The 16,080-nt window shown below is 39.0% G+C and overlaps 1 protein-coding gene across 5 annotated transcripts; it reads right to left on the reverse strand.

Moving 5' to 3' along the window:
* Positions 1–2,065: 2,065 nt before the first annotated feature.
* Positions 2,066–14,555, reverse strand: tbcela (tubulin folding cofactor E-like a). 5 transcript variants are annotated; one of them, XM_076282079.1, is made up of 9 exons: positions 12,324–14,555; positions 11,253–11,378; positions 10,501–10,665; positions 9,291–9,430; positions 8,961–9,142; positions 8,042–8,298; positions 7,056–7,182; positions 5,870–5,986; positions 2,066–5,457 (listed from the first exon to the last, which is right to left on the reverse strand). In XM_076282079.1, the coding sequence occupies exons 3-9, from the start codon at positions 10,637–10,639 to the stop codon at positions 5,130–5,132; spliced, it is 1,290 nt and encodes a 429-aa protein (XP_076138194.1). In that variant the 5' UTR covers positions 10,640–10,665; positions 11,253–11,378; positions 12,324–14,555; the 3' UTR covers positions 2,066–5,129. The 5 variants fall into 5 exon arrangements, with proteins under 5 accessions (XP_076138194.1, XP_076138193.1, XP_076138189.1 ...); XM_076282078.1 differs by having other exon boundaries at positions 10,501–10,734; XM_076282074.1 differs by having other exon boundaries at positions 10,501–11,378.
* Positions 14,556–16,080: the final 1,525 nt, after the last annotated feature.

The raw sequence follows: 16,080 nt of genomic DNA on the forward strand, positions 1-16,080 counted from the left end.
ATACAGGAATACAATCATTCAATAGTAATTCATTTTAATATGAATTATAGCAAGTCTGATGTACCCTAGTTCACCAACTTGCGGGTTAGCTAACACGTTAGCTTTAATTTCCCTTGAATCAGTCGCTGAATTTCAGACAGCAATGTTGTGAGGTACTTCCCAGGTAGTTAGCACATTAATTATAACTGTCCTTGGATTTCCCCCCAGAATTACAGACAACAATATTTTTCATCCTAACATTTTTTTTAATGCTTTAAAAACAGACAACACAATCCAGGATTGATACAAACTAGTCTGATTTATGAGGTACTCGCCAGTTAGTCAGCACATTAACTATAATAGTCCTTGAATTTGCCCCCTTAATTACAGAGAAAACTGCAAAGTTGATTACAGGAGGAGAGGACAGAATCAAGAAAATTCTTTCTTCCAGTATTGCAAGGAATGACACGAATCATTTGGAAATACAACAACAAATGACAAATGACACACACACATTTCTCCTGGTCGGGGATCGAACCGGCAGCCCGAAGCCCTAACCAGTAGGCCACGGCTGCCCAAGTATACTTACATATACCAGTATACGGGAGCATGCCTATGTACCTACAGCCCTATGTCCCCTAACCCTAACCCACACCTCAGGCCTAACCCTAACCCTAGAAATGTGGGAACATAGGGCTGACCCCACCGATACAAGGAATTTGTGCTCTGCATTTTACCCATTCGGGGGTAGTGTACAACACACCCACACAAACAGTGTACTGCACACCCATTCAAACACACACACACACACACACCCTAGAGCAGTGAGCATACTAGGAGTATACATTCATTATGTTATGATTTGTTGGCTGTTCATGCATTGTTTGGTTGTGACAGTGTGTCATATCCATATGGCAAAGGGAAAACCTCAGCAATCAATTTGATGCTCAAGAGGAATCTTGAAGAATTGTACATATGTACTGTAGAAGCTGATGAGCATGAAGGCAGGAATGGATTTCCTTTCTTGCCTCTACTATGGAAAGACTGTTGAAAGCTATGCTTGCTATTCACCAAGAAAAGAGACCCTGCTAAAATAAAGAGTCTTCCTCCAACAAGAGAATATGCAGCGGAACACATCAAGCGTGCACGGCTGCAAGTCCTTCTGTGGAGAGCTGCTGACAAAAAAACACCTCCAGTGTGAAAATAGAGGATGGAATTCCTGTGCCTGTTCATGGCAGCACTGACATTGCACCAAAACAGGTCTACAGCTTGTTGCTTGTAGATGCAAGGCAGTGCCAGCATGCTCCAGGGCCTCTTGCAGCTGTCAGTCAGATGGACTACCATGCACCACCTACTGCCATTGCGAAGATGGCTACACTTTCAGTGGAGGATACTGATGACAGCGAGGGAGAAATATCTGATTGAATGAATGTTTTTTGGAGGAGACATTTGATGTTTGTGATGTGTACAAGGCCAGTTTGGCAACATGTTCTGTATATAGTTGCTTTCAGAATCTGTGAGAAAGTTCTACTTTGTCCCTTATAACTTTGTCTATTTGATTAATTGTTGAGGATTGATACAATTCATATGTCTCTTGTGGTTGTTGCTCAGCCTACCATTTCAGCAGTGTGACGTTACCAGGCTTTACAGTTATTATGTTCTCTGGAGGGACTTGAAATCATTTTTAGCATGTTTTTATTGACATCATTGATTTCTGTTTGAGAAAAGCTTTCATTTGATACCATACATGATGGGTTTATACAGTAATGTGCATCTAGTTATTTTTTATGGTCAAAAAAAGGGGGCGTGGCAAATTATGTCATTTAAAAAAAATGCTCAAGGGTGCCGGAGCGGCACCCGTCAGATTCTGAGTATACACCCCCTAAACTATCAATTTATGCACAAAAATTGCATTAGTACCTTATGTCACACCTATCCTGGGGTTCTACCTGACTATACTGTAGCCTAATGAATTAGAATTTGGAAACCAGCAGGCATGACCATTTGCAACTTTAATTTGTGTAGGCTAATCATCTGAGTGAGAACTGTTCAATTATTAACATGTATGTTACACAGATACAACAAATTCATTCTTAATCTTATTCTTTATTTACATTTTTGCTTGACAGGTGAGAGAGGATATGAATGTTGAAGAAATTAGGCCTACACACTCAAGCCATGTCAGCTGCTCTGTGAATTATGAATAGAATAGCCTACATACATACTTATATTTTTTGTCACACATATTCAGCATAAACCTTTTACATACAGCATGATTAATCAAGGCAGAAATGAGTATAGATCCACACTGATAACTTTTCCATTGAAGAGTCCTGTTGGTTTTTTAGGCCGTTTGCATAATTTGATTAACCAATTTTACTGTTTGAAACTCTCAACCACCCTGCCCACATGCACAGTGAGGATGGGAAACAAATATCATATTGTTTTCCAAAGTCATAATCAGCTGTCATCATTTACTTCTAGCTATTCAGATATGTTTTTCAGGGGCATGGTGGGTGTAAGATAGTGTCTCTCCAGTTCTAGACAGTGTTTTGTGTTTTATGTGTTTTAAAATGGCTACATTGAAAATTCTAATAAAAAAAAAAAACATGATTTACTAATTCAATATAAATACATAAATAAACCTGAGACTACAAACAACCAATGACAATGCCCAATAATATAATGAATGTTTTCTTAACATAAGTCAAAAGGAATTAAACTACACAAAATGGCAAACTGTAAAACCACCCAGACATATAAGTTCACTAACAAGCATGCCAGCAGTCATCAAATTGGTCCCAAAAGATACCCAACCATAACCAATAATGCAACATCAAGAAAAAAGCACACATTTCATGGCTTATGGAACCAACATAGGATATTGCACAAGTCTTCTCTACTATTAGGTATGCTTCCTGTTTGTAAGAATATTATATTGTCAATACTGTATGATTCTTTTGTTTTTTACCATAAGTGCATCCAGACAGACCTGACCTACAGCCAGTCAAAGCCATCTACAACACTGCTTCCATTTAAGACCACGTGGCTCAAATGCCCACAGAGTAGCCTACTACACATCTACTAAGGAGTATATAATTTAAGGGTAAATGTCTTCCCTGTATATCAGAATGTTCCTCTGCTACACAAAAGCAAAATATGTTACCCTATGCCATGCATCTGTACCCAAATACTTCTTCATCTAAGGGAGTGCTCAGCAAGCATTTATTACAAAGCTGCACATTGCTTTTTAATGCTTCTGTCCAAGTCCCTTATATCACGTCCATTAATGTGTGGTCCAGCACAAAACCACCTCATACACTGTGAAACAGTGGCAGAAATTCATTCCTTGTTACTTTTAGGTCCTCTAACCTTCTCATCATTAAATAACTGCAGGATAAATGCAATAATACTCCACTGGTTATTTCAGAAATAGTGTTTCCGTTATGTACACATTACCTTAACACATTGAGTGTCTAAAGCTTGACCTTTGTTGTTATATATCATAAACCTAATAATGTAAAAATGTAGTGGCCTGTAAATTATGAAACATAATGTATGAAATCTTCACAACTTGTCTTTTTACATCAGTTATGCAATGTGATATGCAGGAAACCCCATACTGCTGAAACACAATTCAACATTAATCACGTTTTAAACTGTTGACGTGATTGAACAGCATTTGGAATACTGAAATTCACTTCTATACATGTTGTTATTTTCAAATTGACTATTTCCTGTGCTGGCATGTGCAGTGTATTTCAGACACAAACCTGAGAGAATTTACCTACAAATTTCACCTCTCTAGTCTTTGCACTGGCCGATAACACTAGGATTATGTATTTCCCATATCCTTTAATATGTGGGACCATATATATTCCAGTCTTAATTATAACCAAACAGTCTCCGAATGGTATACACACTTTTGCCTGAACAATGCAAAACAACGGCAATACAAACAAACAGATGACAAAACAAACAGTGTGCTAAAGTAGCAGGACCTCTGTGACCAGTGTCATGAAAATAAACAAAAGCAAGCATCGATGCGCCTGTTATACAAAGCAACAACATTATTAATATCATGACCATGCCAAGGATCAGCAACTGAATCTTTGGTGGAAAAAAGCTGAGATCAGTGCAGTTCTGTCTCACACAGAAAAAAGAATATTTTTTAAGCCATAACTGTCTCCACAAGGCTGTGATTCCAGAACTCACAAGCCACAATAAAGATGCACACTTTATACTCTAAGCAGAATGTTACAGTCTGTTGAATTTGAAATTCATGTGGTCAATAATGGTGCACTCAATATATTTGTACCCTTGGAAAACCAAAAATATTAGTAATATTTGACAGACATTCTGTTTAATAATGTCCATAAATCGTATTTGGCTGTGAGATTGAATTAAGCACAAATATCCATTAACACTTGCATGAACCACCTCAAATAAGCTAAACTCAGACTAAATAGTTCAGGTCCACTTTCCACCATTGCAGCCTCACAATGGTCGCCATGTTACTCTAATAAATTCTTAATAAAGGCTCTCCAAATGTGGTAAATTTAATACGTAGGCTAAGGGTAAAACATCCTTACGAAACTCTTCAGTAAGAGAAAAAAATGATCCTTTTTAAATATCCGCAAAAAACACAGCATAACAAAGACAGCCACAGTCTATGGTTCAGGCCATCTGTCAAACAGCCAACAGTTTGAGATCTAAATGATTGTTTCCAAATGCACTGGGAGCCCTTGATGATGGCCCTATGCCCTCTATGTGCTCTAGCCCATAGACGACATGTCTTTGATAAAAAAAATAATAATAAAAAAAAACAGGATCAAAGAAGAAAAAGGAAAGTTGTGAATATAGATGTCCACTCACATGTCAGTGCAGTTCAGTGCAGGGCTACATACAGCTATCAGACTCTAGTTGACAGCAGCTGACAGAGAGGCCTGCACATTCAAGAACTGAAGCAAGCAAAGGGTTGGCAGTTTTTTTTTCTTCCTGAAAGTGTGGCCCACATCAAATGTGACTTAGATGGTGTCTGTGGGAATAACGTGGGTAGAGGTCTTACTAGATTAAGGTGTGTGGGGGTGTTGGGAGGTGGAGGGCTTGGGAACGTTACACAGCTGTTCCCGTGCTCAGGTCTTTAGCACTTATTTGGTCTTGGGCACCACCAGAATCTCATCGCCGTCGCGGATGCTGTAGGAGTAGAGGGCACGTGTGCTGTATGATGTCATCTCCTCTGGTCCAAAGGGGCTGTGCAGGTCCTTGTCTATGTAGTAGAGTCGCATGTTGTTGGTGGAGAGCCGGACCACTGTCTTCAGCTGTTTCTTCAGCTCGGCCACCGTCTGATCCAGCCGGATGCTCACCTGCTCCACTTTTTCCTCACAGTGAACCTCTACCTTGGCATGAAATTTGGGCCGCAGGTCAATCTCGGCCAATGGCTCCAGCTTCCCATACTTGGTCACCAAGCAGTGGTACCTTCAGAAGTAAATAGAGTCTTTGACCGTCAACTTAAAGGCAATATCCAAAGGGTACTAGTTTGATCCTTTTGTTTCAGAACTAATGCTCCACTTTAAATGTGCTAAATAGAATTGAAAGTTATTTTATTTTAGCCCAGCACTGGTAAATTACAGTAATTCCTTGTTGACTATAAATGTCAAGTCAGGTGTACATGTAAATGTAAAAAAGGTACACGTCATAAATTGAAACAGGAAATATGGAAATATTTAGGAAATATTTCAGGAAATATTATTATATAATAAATATAAATTACTGTCATGATGTATTGTTCTGCGCTCTTTTTATCAATGCTTTCCAATTGTGATGGAAACCCACTTGACCCAGCTAGTTTTCCCCTTGGGCCATAGCTGTGTCTATGAGACTGGCGTACCTGTACGGCTGCTCCCCTGCCGGGCGGTTCAGATAATAACGGATGAAGAACCTCTCAGCGTCCTCTCGCTCACTGTCAGTCACCACACTTCCGTTGAGGTTGGTCACTGAGGGTAAGCTAAAGCAGCAGAAGCACACCATCAGAATGAAAAGTGTCTCCTTCTCAAAGGGATGACTTTGAGACCACATATCTTAACTTGGGTCAGTTCTACTCAAATGTGTTATATTGAAATAATAAACTTGAGGGTAGTGAGACTGATTGATTGCCCTTAAAGCAAATATACAGTGACATGTTTTCGCTATGTCTGCAGACAAGTTTTTCTGAGGTTGAAAAAACGGCCATGTCAGTGTCTCCCAGTGCTGCTATCTATTTTTAAATTGCTTATCAAAGCACTAAATGCATCCTTTCATTATCACCTGCAAATGACATTCGCATATACACATTCACCTGTATAAACATTCATTAGAGCGTAATTACTGGCCACTGAGTACTTGCACGGCAATTGACATGGCAGTAATTATGCAGCACCTTAGTGCTTAGTGTATCCAACGTCCAAAGGATCATTTGGACAGGATGACAGGATTTACTTCTTCATAAAGGACAAAACTAGCCATATGGATATTAACTGCTAAAACAATGACTGGTTCCTGGGATGTCATGTCATGTCAATCAAATCCTATTTCTTTTTGCTGTGTTAAATGCACAGCCGTCAGTGTTGAGCTCACAGTCATACAGTTCACTCCTGACTGTAATGTTCATGCTTTACTTTGACAGAATCTGCTGCAAGGAACACTGGATCTTCACAATGTAGAGTCAGCAGCAGAGTTTTTTTCTGGCATATTTCTCTGTGAGGATGTTACCACTACTATTGTGACATCATGATTGTATGTAATGAGAGACGTGCTTATTTGACATAATTCATGTATTTTGAAAGTGTTGCAGAAACAAATAATTTGCAGAGGCGGTAACTATCACGTTTGCAGTAATGCACAACTAACTCAGACTTCAGACTTGATTCTGCACAGTGAACTGTTGTATTGTTCACTTATGTTCTTGGGAACTTGGCCACTTCTATGAAATGTTCTCAACACTGATACATATGTTTTATTTTCTTTAGAATAGTAAGAGGAAGGAGTACTGTTTGGCAAATCATATTTTCCCAAAGAAAAGTGTAATGAATACTTACTGTGCTATCATGAGGCTTCGGCGTTCAGTATTTGTATAGTTCTGTAGTAAAGGTATCCCTCGAATTCTTACTTCTTCAAGTTTTGGGAAAAAGGTGAGCTTCTCAATATCTTCCCATTGCTGAAGACCTAACACATAAATGCTTACATTAATTATGAATAACGCTTTTGACTTTTGACACTGGGGATACAGGGCCTGGGAGGTCACATGGCTATAGACCTCTGAAGTTCGCTTACAAAAAGTACCCAAAGCGGCCATCTTTGTCCATATAAGGAGATCCGGGTGTTAATTGAAGCTACCTACCCACCTGGCAAGTTGCATTGCAAGTTAGCTCTGGGCTAGCAAAAATCAAAGTTTGCCATCTTAATGTATCGAAAATCAGAGTACTCACTTGGAGGCAGAGGACAAAAGTGTAGAGCAAAACGTCTGCATTTCAGATTTCTTTGCCCCCGCAAGAGTTTAACAGGTGCATTATTTTCCCATAAGAAAAAATCGCAAGATATAATATATGGGCAAAGATGGTAGCTTTTTTGTAGGTGAACTTCAGAGGTCTACTGCAGGGTTAAATGCTATGTCCACTAGGGGGCAGGCCATGACTGAAATATTTTCCTGTAGTTATACAGTAGATTTCAATGTTGATGCTCCTTTACAGTCCACACTTGATGGTTTTGCACGATACGTTGTTCAATTTAGGGTAAGTACACAACTGATGTCCTGCTTAGCCACAGGATATACATGGCAATATAAACACTAACAAAGAGATGTAGTTGAGGTGACAGTAAATTGAAAACGTATTCAAAACTAAATTACAAGTTCTCACAGAGTATCGTTGCAGTACTAGAAAATAAATATTAGACGTAGAACTTCATAATGACAATAATAGTACCCATGATACATAATATTAATAAAGTAAATAGAGTAGATTGAATGACCACTGATTGCATTGATGAGTGAGGCAAAATTAATTTACATTAGCAATGAAAGTACCTGCATTGTGCAGATTGATGCTGCGTAAGTTTGGGAAGAGTCGTCGCAGTGTGTCTCCAACATCCTGAATCGCGCTGAGGTTGTTGTTGGCCATGACCAGAGTGTCCAGCGAGGGGAAAATGGTCCCAAACTTACGCACCTCGTCCCAGTCGTGCAGGTTGTTGTCGGTAATGTGCAGCAGGCGGAGTGTCGTGCAGGACACAGTGGAGGGTGACACAGTGGTGTACTCATTAAGGCACAGGAACAGCTCCTCCAACCTGACCACCACATACACACACACACACCCACCCACACACACACACACACCCACCCACACACAAAAAAAAAAAAAAAAAAAACACTTCAGCACTGTGGAGCACGCTATTGAAGGGATAAACCGAGTGACACTGAATTGTGATTCATGACACAATTTGAGTGAAAAACCATGAAAAAAAGAAACAAAGGCACAAAGAGTAGTGGTGAAAGTGTAACGGAGTGCCGTCTCGGCGGTTGAATATGCGCACTGACTGCCATATCAACAAACCTGGCTCTTTGGCGTTGCAGTCAAGTTGCAGGTTTCATACCCCGCAGACCCAGGTTCAGGGCTGGGTGGGGTCATAGCTCTCTCTCTCTCTCTTTGCTACAGAAAGCTTTGTGAATTTATACATACCATAAAAGTTGGTACTATGGAACGAGGATTGAAGTAAATGGAAAAGGGGCAGCAAAGAAAGAATTTGAGTACAAATATAGTAACTTCATTTAACTTTGGTTTAAACCAGGTTGTAACAAATGTTTAAGAATAGTGTCTGTCTGGAGAGGAATCATGTTTCTTGCTATACCAACATAGTGGGCCAGCAAAATGATTTCCCTTCATATTCCGTTGTTGTTAGGATGGGGAAAAATCAATCAGTGAGAGCGCACTGATTGCCGATTGCCTTACTCTGGGATCTCTCGGGTGATGGTGTGCACTGTGTTCCAGGAGACTTGAGTATTGTTAAGGACAAGACGATGGACACGGGAAAAGGCCTCGGCACAGCTGGGCTCCAGCACAGCCTCATTCAATGGGTTTGAGCTAAGGTTGAGAAAGTCCAGATTTGGGATGTTGGACACAATCTTACTGATCTGAAATGTGAATTAAAGAGAGCAGAATGCAAATACTCAAAAAGAAATTCATAAAATGCACAGCAAAGACATAGGGGACTTTTTAAAATCCCATCTTACAATTCCTAAAAACGTTCTGTGGTCTGACTTCTGTGGTCTGCTGACTTACCTCATGCCAGTCTCGGAGCTTGTTGTTGGACAGATCGAGCTCCATCACATGGGCACAGAAGGCAGCAATCTCCCCCTGATCTCCAGCTCGACTTATCCCACAGCCATTCAGCACCAGTATACTGGGGAGGTTCAGCCGGTCTGTGCAGACGATAACTCAGTCATGATGACATCTCACAACATTTAGTGGCCTTCACGGTGATATACTGTAGTAGACACCCTCTGCAACTAGGATATGGTGCTGTCTGGACCATGACCATTGGCATTCACTACAAATGTATTCCTCCATCTATCCTCAGATGTGTTCAAGCCATTTCACACTTCACTGTTTTAATGATGAACTAACACAACATACTAAATAATTCTGTATTCTCCACTACTTGTCAAATCATTCACATTATTTAATACCACACTGAAATGCATAGGTGGACAAAAAACACAATTCCTTTCCTTAAATCAAATAGATAGACCTTGTCAAATATTGCTCCAATACAAGTGAAAGTTCCATTTTTTACAGAAGTACTTTCTTTTTAAAAATACCCCAAGTATTTTTCCTTTCCTTACATCCAACATCGACTTTGCAACTGTTAAAATCAATGCAATAATACACAATCTTTATTCATTCTCTGTTCACAAATCTAAAATATAATAATATATAATACAAAACTGGATAACTCATTCATTTACTGTTTAATTATGAAAGATCTAGCTATTTAGTGAATGTCAGGTGAGTGTCTAATTTCATTCCAACTTCACCATGATCATGGAGGATGTTCTGATGAAGAATCTGCTGTCACCATCATTACCACAGCCATTGAAAGAAGTAAATTCAATGGTCTGTCGCATTAATGCAATTTAAAGAATCACTGCTTAAAATGAACAAGTACTTCATGTTCATTTCAAATGTAGTGGAGTCAAAAGTACAGTATATCTTTCATTGTAATGGAGTAAAAGTCAAACGTTTTCAAAAATATTAATACTCAAGTTAAGTACAAAATCCTTGCTTAAGTACCGTAATCAAGTAAATTTACTTAGTTACTGTCTACTCCCGCGGAAATGCTTTTCCTTAGTACACTAAATATCAGTAGCAAGATCATTTATTTCAATGCAAACTATCTTTAGTGGTTAGTGCACATATCTTGTAATGATTGAAATATGTCATGCTTGTAAAGGAGCACAGATTATAGGTGACTGCACCGTCTCAGCCTTACCCTTCATGGGTGATCCTTGGGGGCCAATGGGCACTACCACTCCCACACCGGGTCCTCGGCGGTACGGGAAGTTCTCTGGACTGTACTTCTCACTGATCACCTGCATGAAGGTGCGGCCCTCCTCCTCATGCTGCTCCATCGTCCTGTCCCACGAGCCCTATGGAGCTGACCGACCCACAGAGGGGGGAAACAGCCATATACAGGAGAGGTAACACTGGATACTCACCACACTAGCTGCATGAGAACCACCAGACACACACATCAGGCAAAAAAAGCAGTTGTTGCACCAGGGAGTACAGAGGCCTAGTAAAGTGATAGTACTGCTGTTTAAATAGACCTAGAGCAAGGAGGACACCTACACAAGTTCAACAAGAAAGAGATAGCAAGTGGGAGGTGTCTTATCAGCTTATCAGTGCTGTGCAGTTGGAAGGTTAGATTCACAATTCCATCAACAGTCAGACCATATTATGAAGTGCACTAAATGAGCTAGGATCTTGACAAGTAATTAAATGTATCCAGATGAGTTCTGCAAATCATACATAATTATGAAACAGTAATTACACATTAATTAATAGAACATGTGGAAAGTATACTGCACATTTAAAATAAGCTGTGAATTCACTTAGATCAGAATGACCCAAGCCTGAATGTGTTAGGCCTACTGCTATACTACACTAGATGCTACTATGAAATCTAGCCTCAGTGTTGTCTAGTACAAGACATCAGCTACATTAAAAGGTTTGAATGAATACCTTCCACTGGCTGGCCACCTGCAGAGGTGAGTCCTCTGTTTCCTCTGAGCTGCCTGTCTCTCCAGTGGAGGGCTGGGAGGGTAGCTGAGGCTGTGGCACACGCAGGTCACCTCTAACAGGCGGACGCTGAACAAACAGAAGGGAGTTCAAATTTCTCCTAATATGTTACCATAACAGAATGAAAGTCTTTTGTTTCATGACAGTCAGGTCAAACAGTCAATAGCAACTGAAATTGAGAAGTTAGCCGATCACACCAAGTGTCCCACAAGAAAATATTGTAGGCCTGTTTGTTGTCTGAAATGATTTCTCATGATGTAGCCTAACACAGACCATAACAAGATGTTGGCATAAGGATTTTTAATTGCATGTGGAAATCTGCAATTCGAGCACAAGTGAGCCTACTGTAGGCTACTCTATGAAATATTAATGTCCATGGATTGCATGTTCCCTTTCACAGTAACAGTTGACGTAATTTACATTTTCAAATGACAACACACAACTGGTTGTGTAGGCTACTAGGCTTTTATAGTATTGAAAACACTAGATGTAATGTATTCAGTTGTGTACAGGATTAGATTGGCAGTCTATAAAATATGACAAAAGATGCACTGACTGTAGGCTACATTACTTCAACATAAGGTTATATCAAGCCTACCATCGAATCAGCTAATGTCCAAATAAAATAGCCTACATAGATTGAAAGTATGGGAAGCATTGCGTTTCAGCAAAAAACGATGCGAAACTAGCCAGGCTACTGACAGGACTCGAACTTAGTGTATGCTACGTTTGTCCAGATAACTTAAGACGAGTATTTTGGAAATTACAATACTGTGCTACCCAAAGGATGTGCTATATGTTATCAGGCTACGGATACACAAACGGATGATGATTGAGACGGTAAAGAAATCGTACAAAAATAAGCACGAATGATGTTCTCTGGCTTAGACTATATAGCCGTACAATAAACAGTGATTGCGGACTGTGGTTAACGCTACATATCTGATGTACATATTTTTTTCAGACGTACCGTTATACTGTTGGGTAAATTGTTGTGGAATGTGTTGTGCTCACCTTAGCTGTGAACCTGTACGTGCGGTTTTTTTGTTATTGTTGATTCAGCTGTCAGACAAGCGACCGCCTTCTTGTAGGAAGTGACGTAGCATAATTCACCATAAAATTGTCTGTGGGCTCACGAGATAAGGCCTATAAAATAGGCCTATTAGACACAAACAGTGATCAAAGACATCATATTTTGTTTTATAAATTTTACATTTTATAGACACAGCCTGTATAAGGACATATGGTTTACAAGAGTAGGCAGGCTAAGCAGAGTTTGTTATGTAGGCTTAAGCTATGAGACAATTTAGATAGGATAGAGATAACAGTCCAGAAGGCTGATTTAATCCCAATAGAGAGAGCAGCTTCACAGAAGAGAACTTCTGAAGGCAAATTTGAGGAAAAGTTGGTAAACAATTGTTGATGAGTCAAATAAAAGAAAATAAACGGAGAGCATGTGTGCAGACATTCTTTGTTACTGAAAGTTGGTAAACCACCCTTTTTACCTAATTTGAGGGTGCTGATTCTGAATATTTTGTTTACCAAGCTCAATTCTGAGTTCTAAGCCGCATAATCAGCATTTTAACATAAAATAGTGATGTTTTTTTTTGCTTATTTTTCCCTAAATTGGGTTGATTTCAAAAGTAAATCACTAAAACCAAATAAAAGTGTTCTCTAAATACATGTTTGAGCATTAAAGAAGCCATACTATAGTTTATTAACATATTTAATGGAAACATGATTACAGTTAACATGTAATAAACTCGGAAATTCTAATCAAAACACAACCATATTTTTATTGCTAACATAGTGAGTCACTTGTGGTGTTTTATGCATTTCATCACAATAACAAGTTGAACAGATAACCTTCAACTCAGAATATATCCTACAGTACACATGAACTTAGACAGTGGGAATAAGCCTAATGCAGAACTGCATCTACCGTCAGCAACAACCGACAAGTGAAAAACATTTTACTTCTAGTAACACTGGATTTGGTATGTGCTTGCCTCCATACTAGAGCTTGATAATGTGCTCTTCTAATATGCCATTGAGCAGCATCACTTGTTGGTGGTAGAGCCTCCGATCCTCGACATCTAGAAAACAGTGGCTCTGGCATAGCGTTGTCACAATACCAAAATTATGACTTCGATACAATACCTGCCATAAATATCTTGATACTCGATACTGAAACAATATCCAAATCCTAAAATATCTGGAAAAGAAAGGACACAGGCCTCCTCCAAGTGTATTGAGTCATTTGTGTTGAATTTGGTGCACCTTTGGTCAATTCTGGGTTTTAAACTTCCTACACAATTATTATTTTTGTAGTTAGTAAAATAGTAGTTTGTGTGTGATTAAGTCATTTATTGTTTGTTATAGCTCATTTAGATTGTGTGGTGTTTTGGCAATAAATTACCTTTAAATAGCCAAAGTAGGCAAGGTCAAGGTCAGTGTTCAAACTGCATGCAAATCACTTAATGCTATGCAGAAGAGCCTAATCTGTAGGCCATCTGATGTAGGCTACCCTAGGCCTTCCTGTGTTTATGGAATTTCTATGACAGTTGCAAAGGGAAAAAAGTGAAGATAGTCTTCTTTGCTCCCAGTGTAATTTAATAAGTACGTTTCAACCACTCAGGTCTTAATCAGATACACCATTATCTGTTGCAATATCTGTGTGCATTCCTACATAACAAATACCAAATAACAATACAAAAGTTTCTTACAAACTTTCCTGCATACTTCTTAAATGTGCTGCAGTCAGATGGGTGTCCTAAAGATGTAACTAGATCTTGAGCATCTATTGAATGAGCAGTTTTTGCAGTGATCACTACTGGATATTCCACATTGCTAGACAGCACTTGAGTGAGGATAGACTTATTTCCACTTCACAAATAACCATTGCTATCTGTAATAGCTACAGTGCAGAGACATTAATCAGTTCATAGCTGAGGATTTGTCCTAGGTCCACTTCCCTTTCAGCATGATATGCAGTAATGATGCACTGGAGAATGTTTATTTTTGTTGCACTATAAAGGATATCTTGTCTAAATTTTTTGCAAATAATGCAATCTCCATAGCACTCTTCAGCACTCCTCAAACATGCACTCTTCCATTTTTCTGCATGGTTAGAATTTGAATGATAGGAAAGAGCACCAGTGAGATGTTTTAACTAGGCAAGCACAGTCGCCTTTACAGTAAAAAAAAAATACAGTGTAAATCCTCTGTAAAGACTGACAACTGTTCATAATAGTGACAAAGTACTTTCTACAGAAAAATGAGCAGTCACCTACTATTCTATCAATTAATTATCAAGGAATCTATTTTGTTTCTTAACGTCATACTGAATTGTAGCTATTATTTCAATTTATATTTTAATTTTAGCTTATTTTCATTTGCTACTTGAGGGTTATTGGGGTAATTCCTGTCCTGTCCTACAATATATATGATACATAAAGAGTTTATTAATGCCTTACTTTTTGCAATTCCTATGACATCTGATGGCAAAACCAAAAAGTAAGTGAATTATGCTAATTATGCTAATTAGCAAGCTTGAAACTCAAAATTGAGCTTGGTAAACAAAATATTTGAATTCAGCACCTTCAAATTGTGTGATATAACCCCTTTACCGACTTTTCCTCAAATTTGCCAACAGGACTTTTTCTGAACGTTTGTTAGCTATCTGCTCTCCCTCTACAAATAGGCCTACAGATAATCTCACAATTCAAAACTTTACATTATTCTCAACATGTTAAGTAGTTATGCTAGAGGAAATTGTAATTATACACTGGTAGGGTCACTCTGGTTCGAAATTTTGCAGCAATAAGATTGTGTGAGCACTTTTTTTTACCATATATCTTACGATATAGAAGCACTTGATGAGATGTCAATCAATAGACAGTAGGGTCTAGTCTAAATAGTCATTGTGGTCTAATTGCGTTTTTGTGCTTAAGCATTTTCAACAACTAATTAGGGCTGCACGATATTAGGAAAACATGCGATATGCGATACCATTATTGAGTACTGCGATAACGATATAATTTGCGATATTTAAATATACTGCTCAATAAAGGTTTTCCACACATATTTTGAAACCTTCCCCCCTTTTCTCCATTCTCAAACTACATTCACAGAATGTCTGACAGTTCTTGCAAAATAAAACACTCGCCTCAAAAGTTTTACTTGTGCTCAGAACCAAACAGTGACAGAGTGATTCAGTGTATGATTGAAGTGTTCCCTTAATTTTTTTGAGCAGTATATTTAATGTTTTTTTTTTCATTCTGCTTGCTGCAAACATACACTGTAGGGTTGGGGGGGGGGGGGGGGGTAAATGTATAATTACAGAAATAAATGTATAATTTTTAAATAATATAAAATATCATGTAGCCTATATGGCCTGATGAAAGTGGACAGCTAAGAGACCTACTGACTAGGCTATCGAAGTTGTGTGGAAGATCTGCTCCTAATCCTCATAAAAGACGGGTGGACAGCCAATCTGAACACTTGTGCACCAACCAGCGGAATATTCCACATTGCCAGCCTTCGATGGGCCTAGCAAAGAAGCTAGGCCTACTTAAGCTATATCGCGGCAATCATCTCAGTCTGTAACCTCATACAGTACGCTGCGCATCCCACGTTATTAGGCTACCGGCATGCCGACTACGAGGGCAGCGGAAAGTGAAAGTAATTGGGCTGCAATCGCACAGTCCAGAAGTAGGTTAAACAACTTTTACAAATAACGAATCCTGATTACCTCTGTGCTGCTGTCTGG

The sequence above is a fragment of the Alosa pseudoharengus genome, unplaced genomic scaffold (genome assembly GCF_046254945.1).
Source record: "Alosa pseudoharengus isolate Yale_2024_CS ecotype anadromous, Long Island Sound unplaced genomic scaffold, YU_APseudo_1.1 YU_APseudo_1.1_scf_13, whole genome shotgun sequence".
NCBI classification, from domain to species: domain Eukaryota; kingdom Metazoa; phylum Chordata; class Actinopteri; order Clupeiformes; family Clupeidae; genus Alosa; species Alosa pseudoharengus.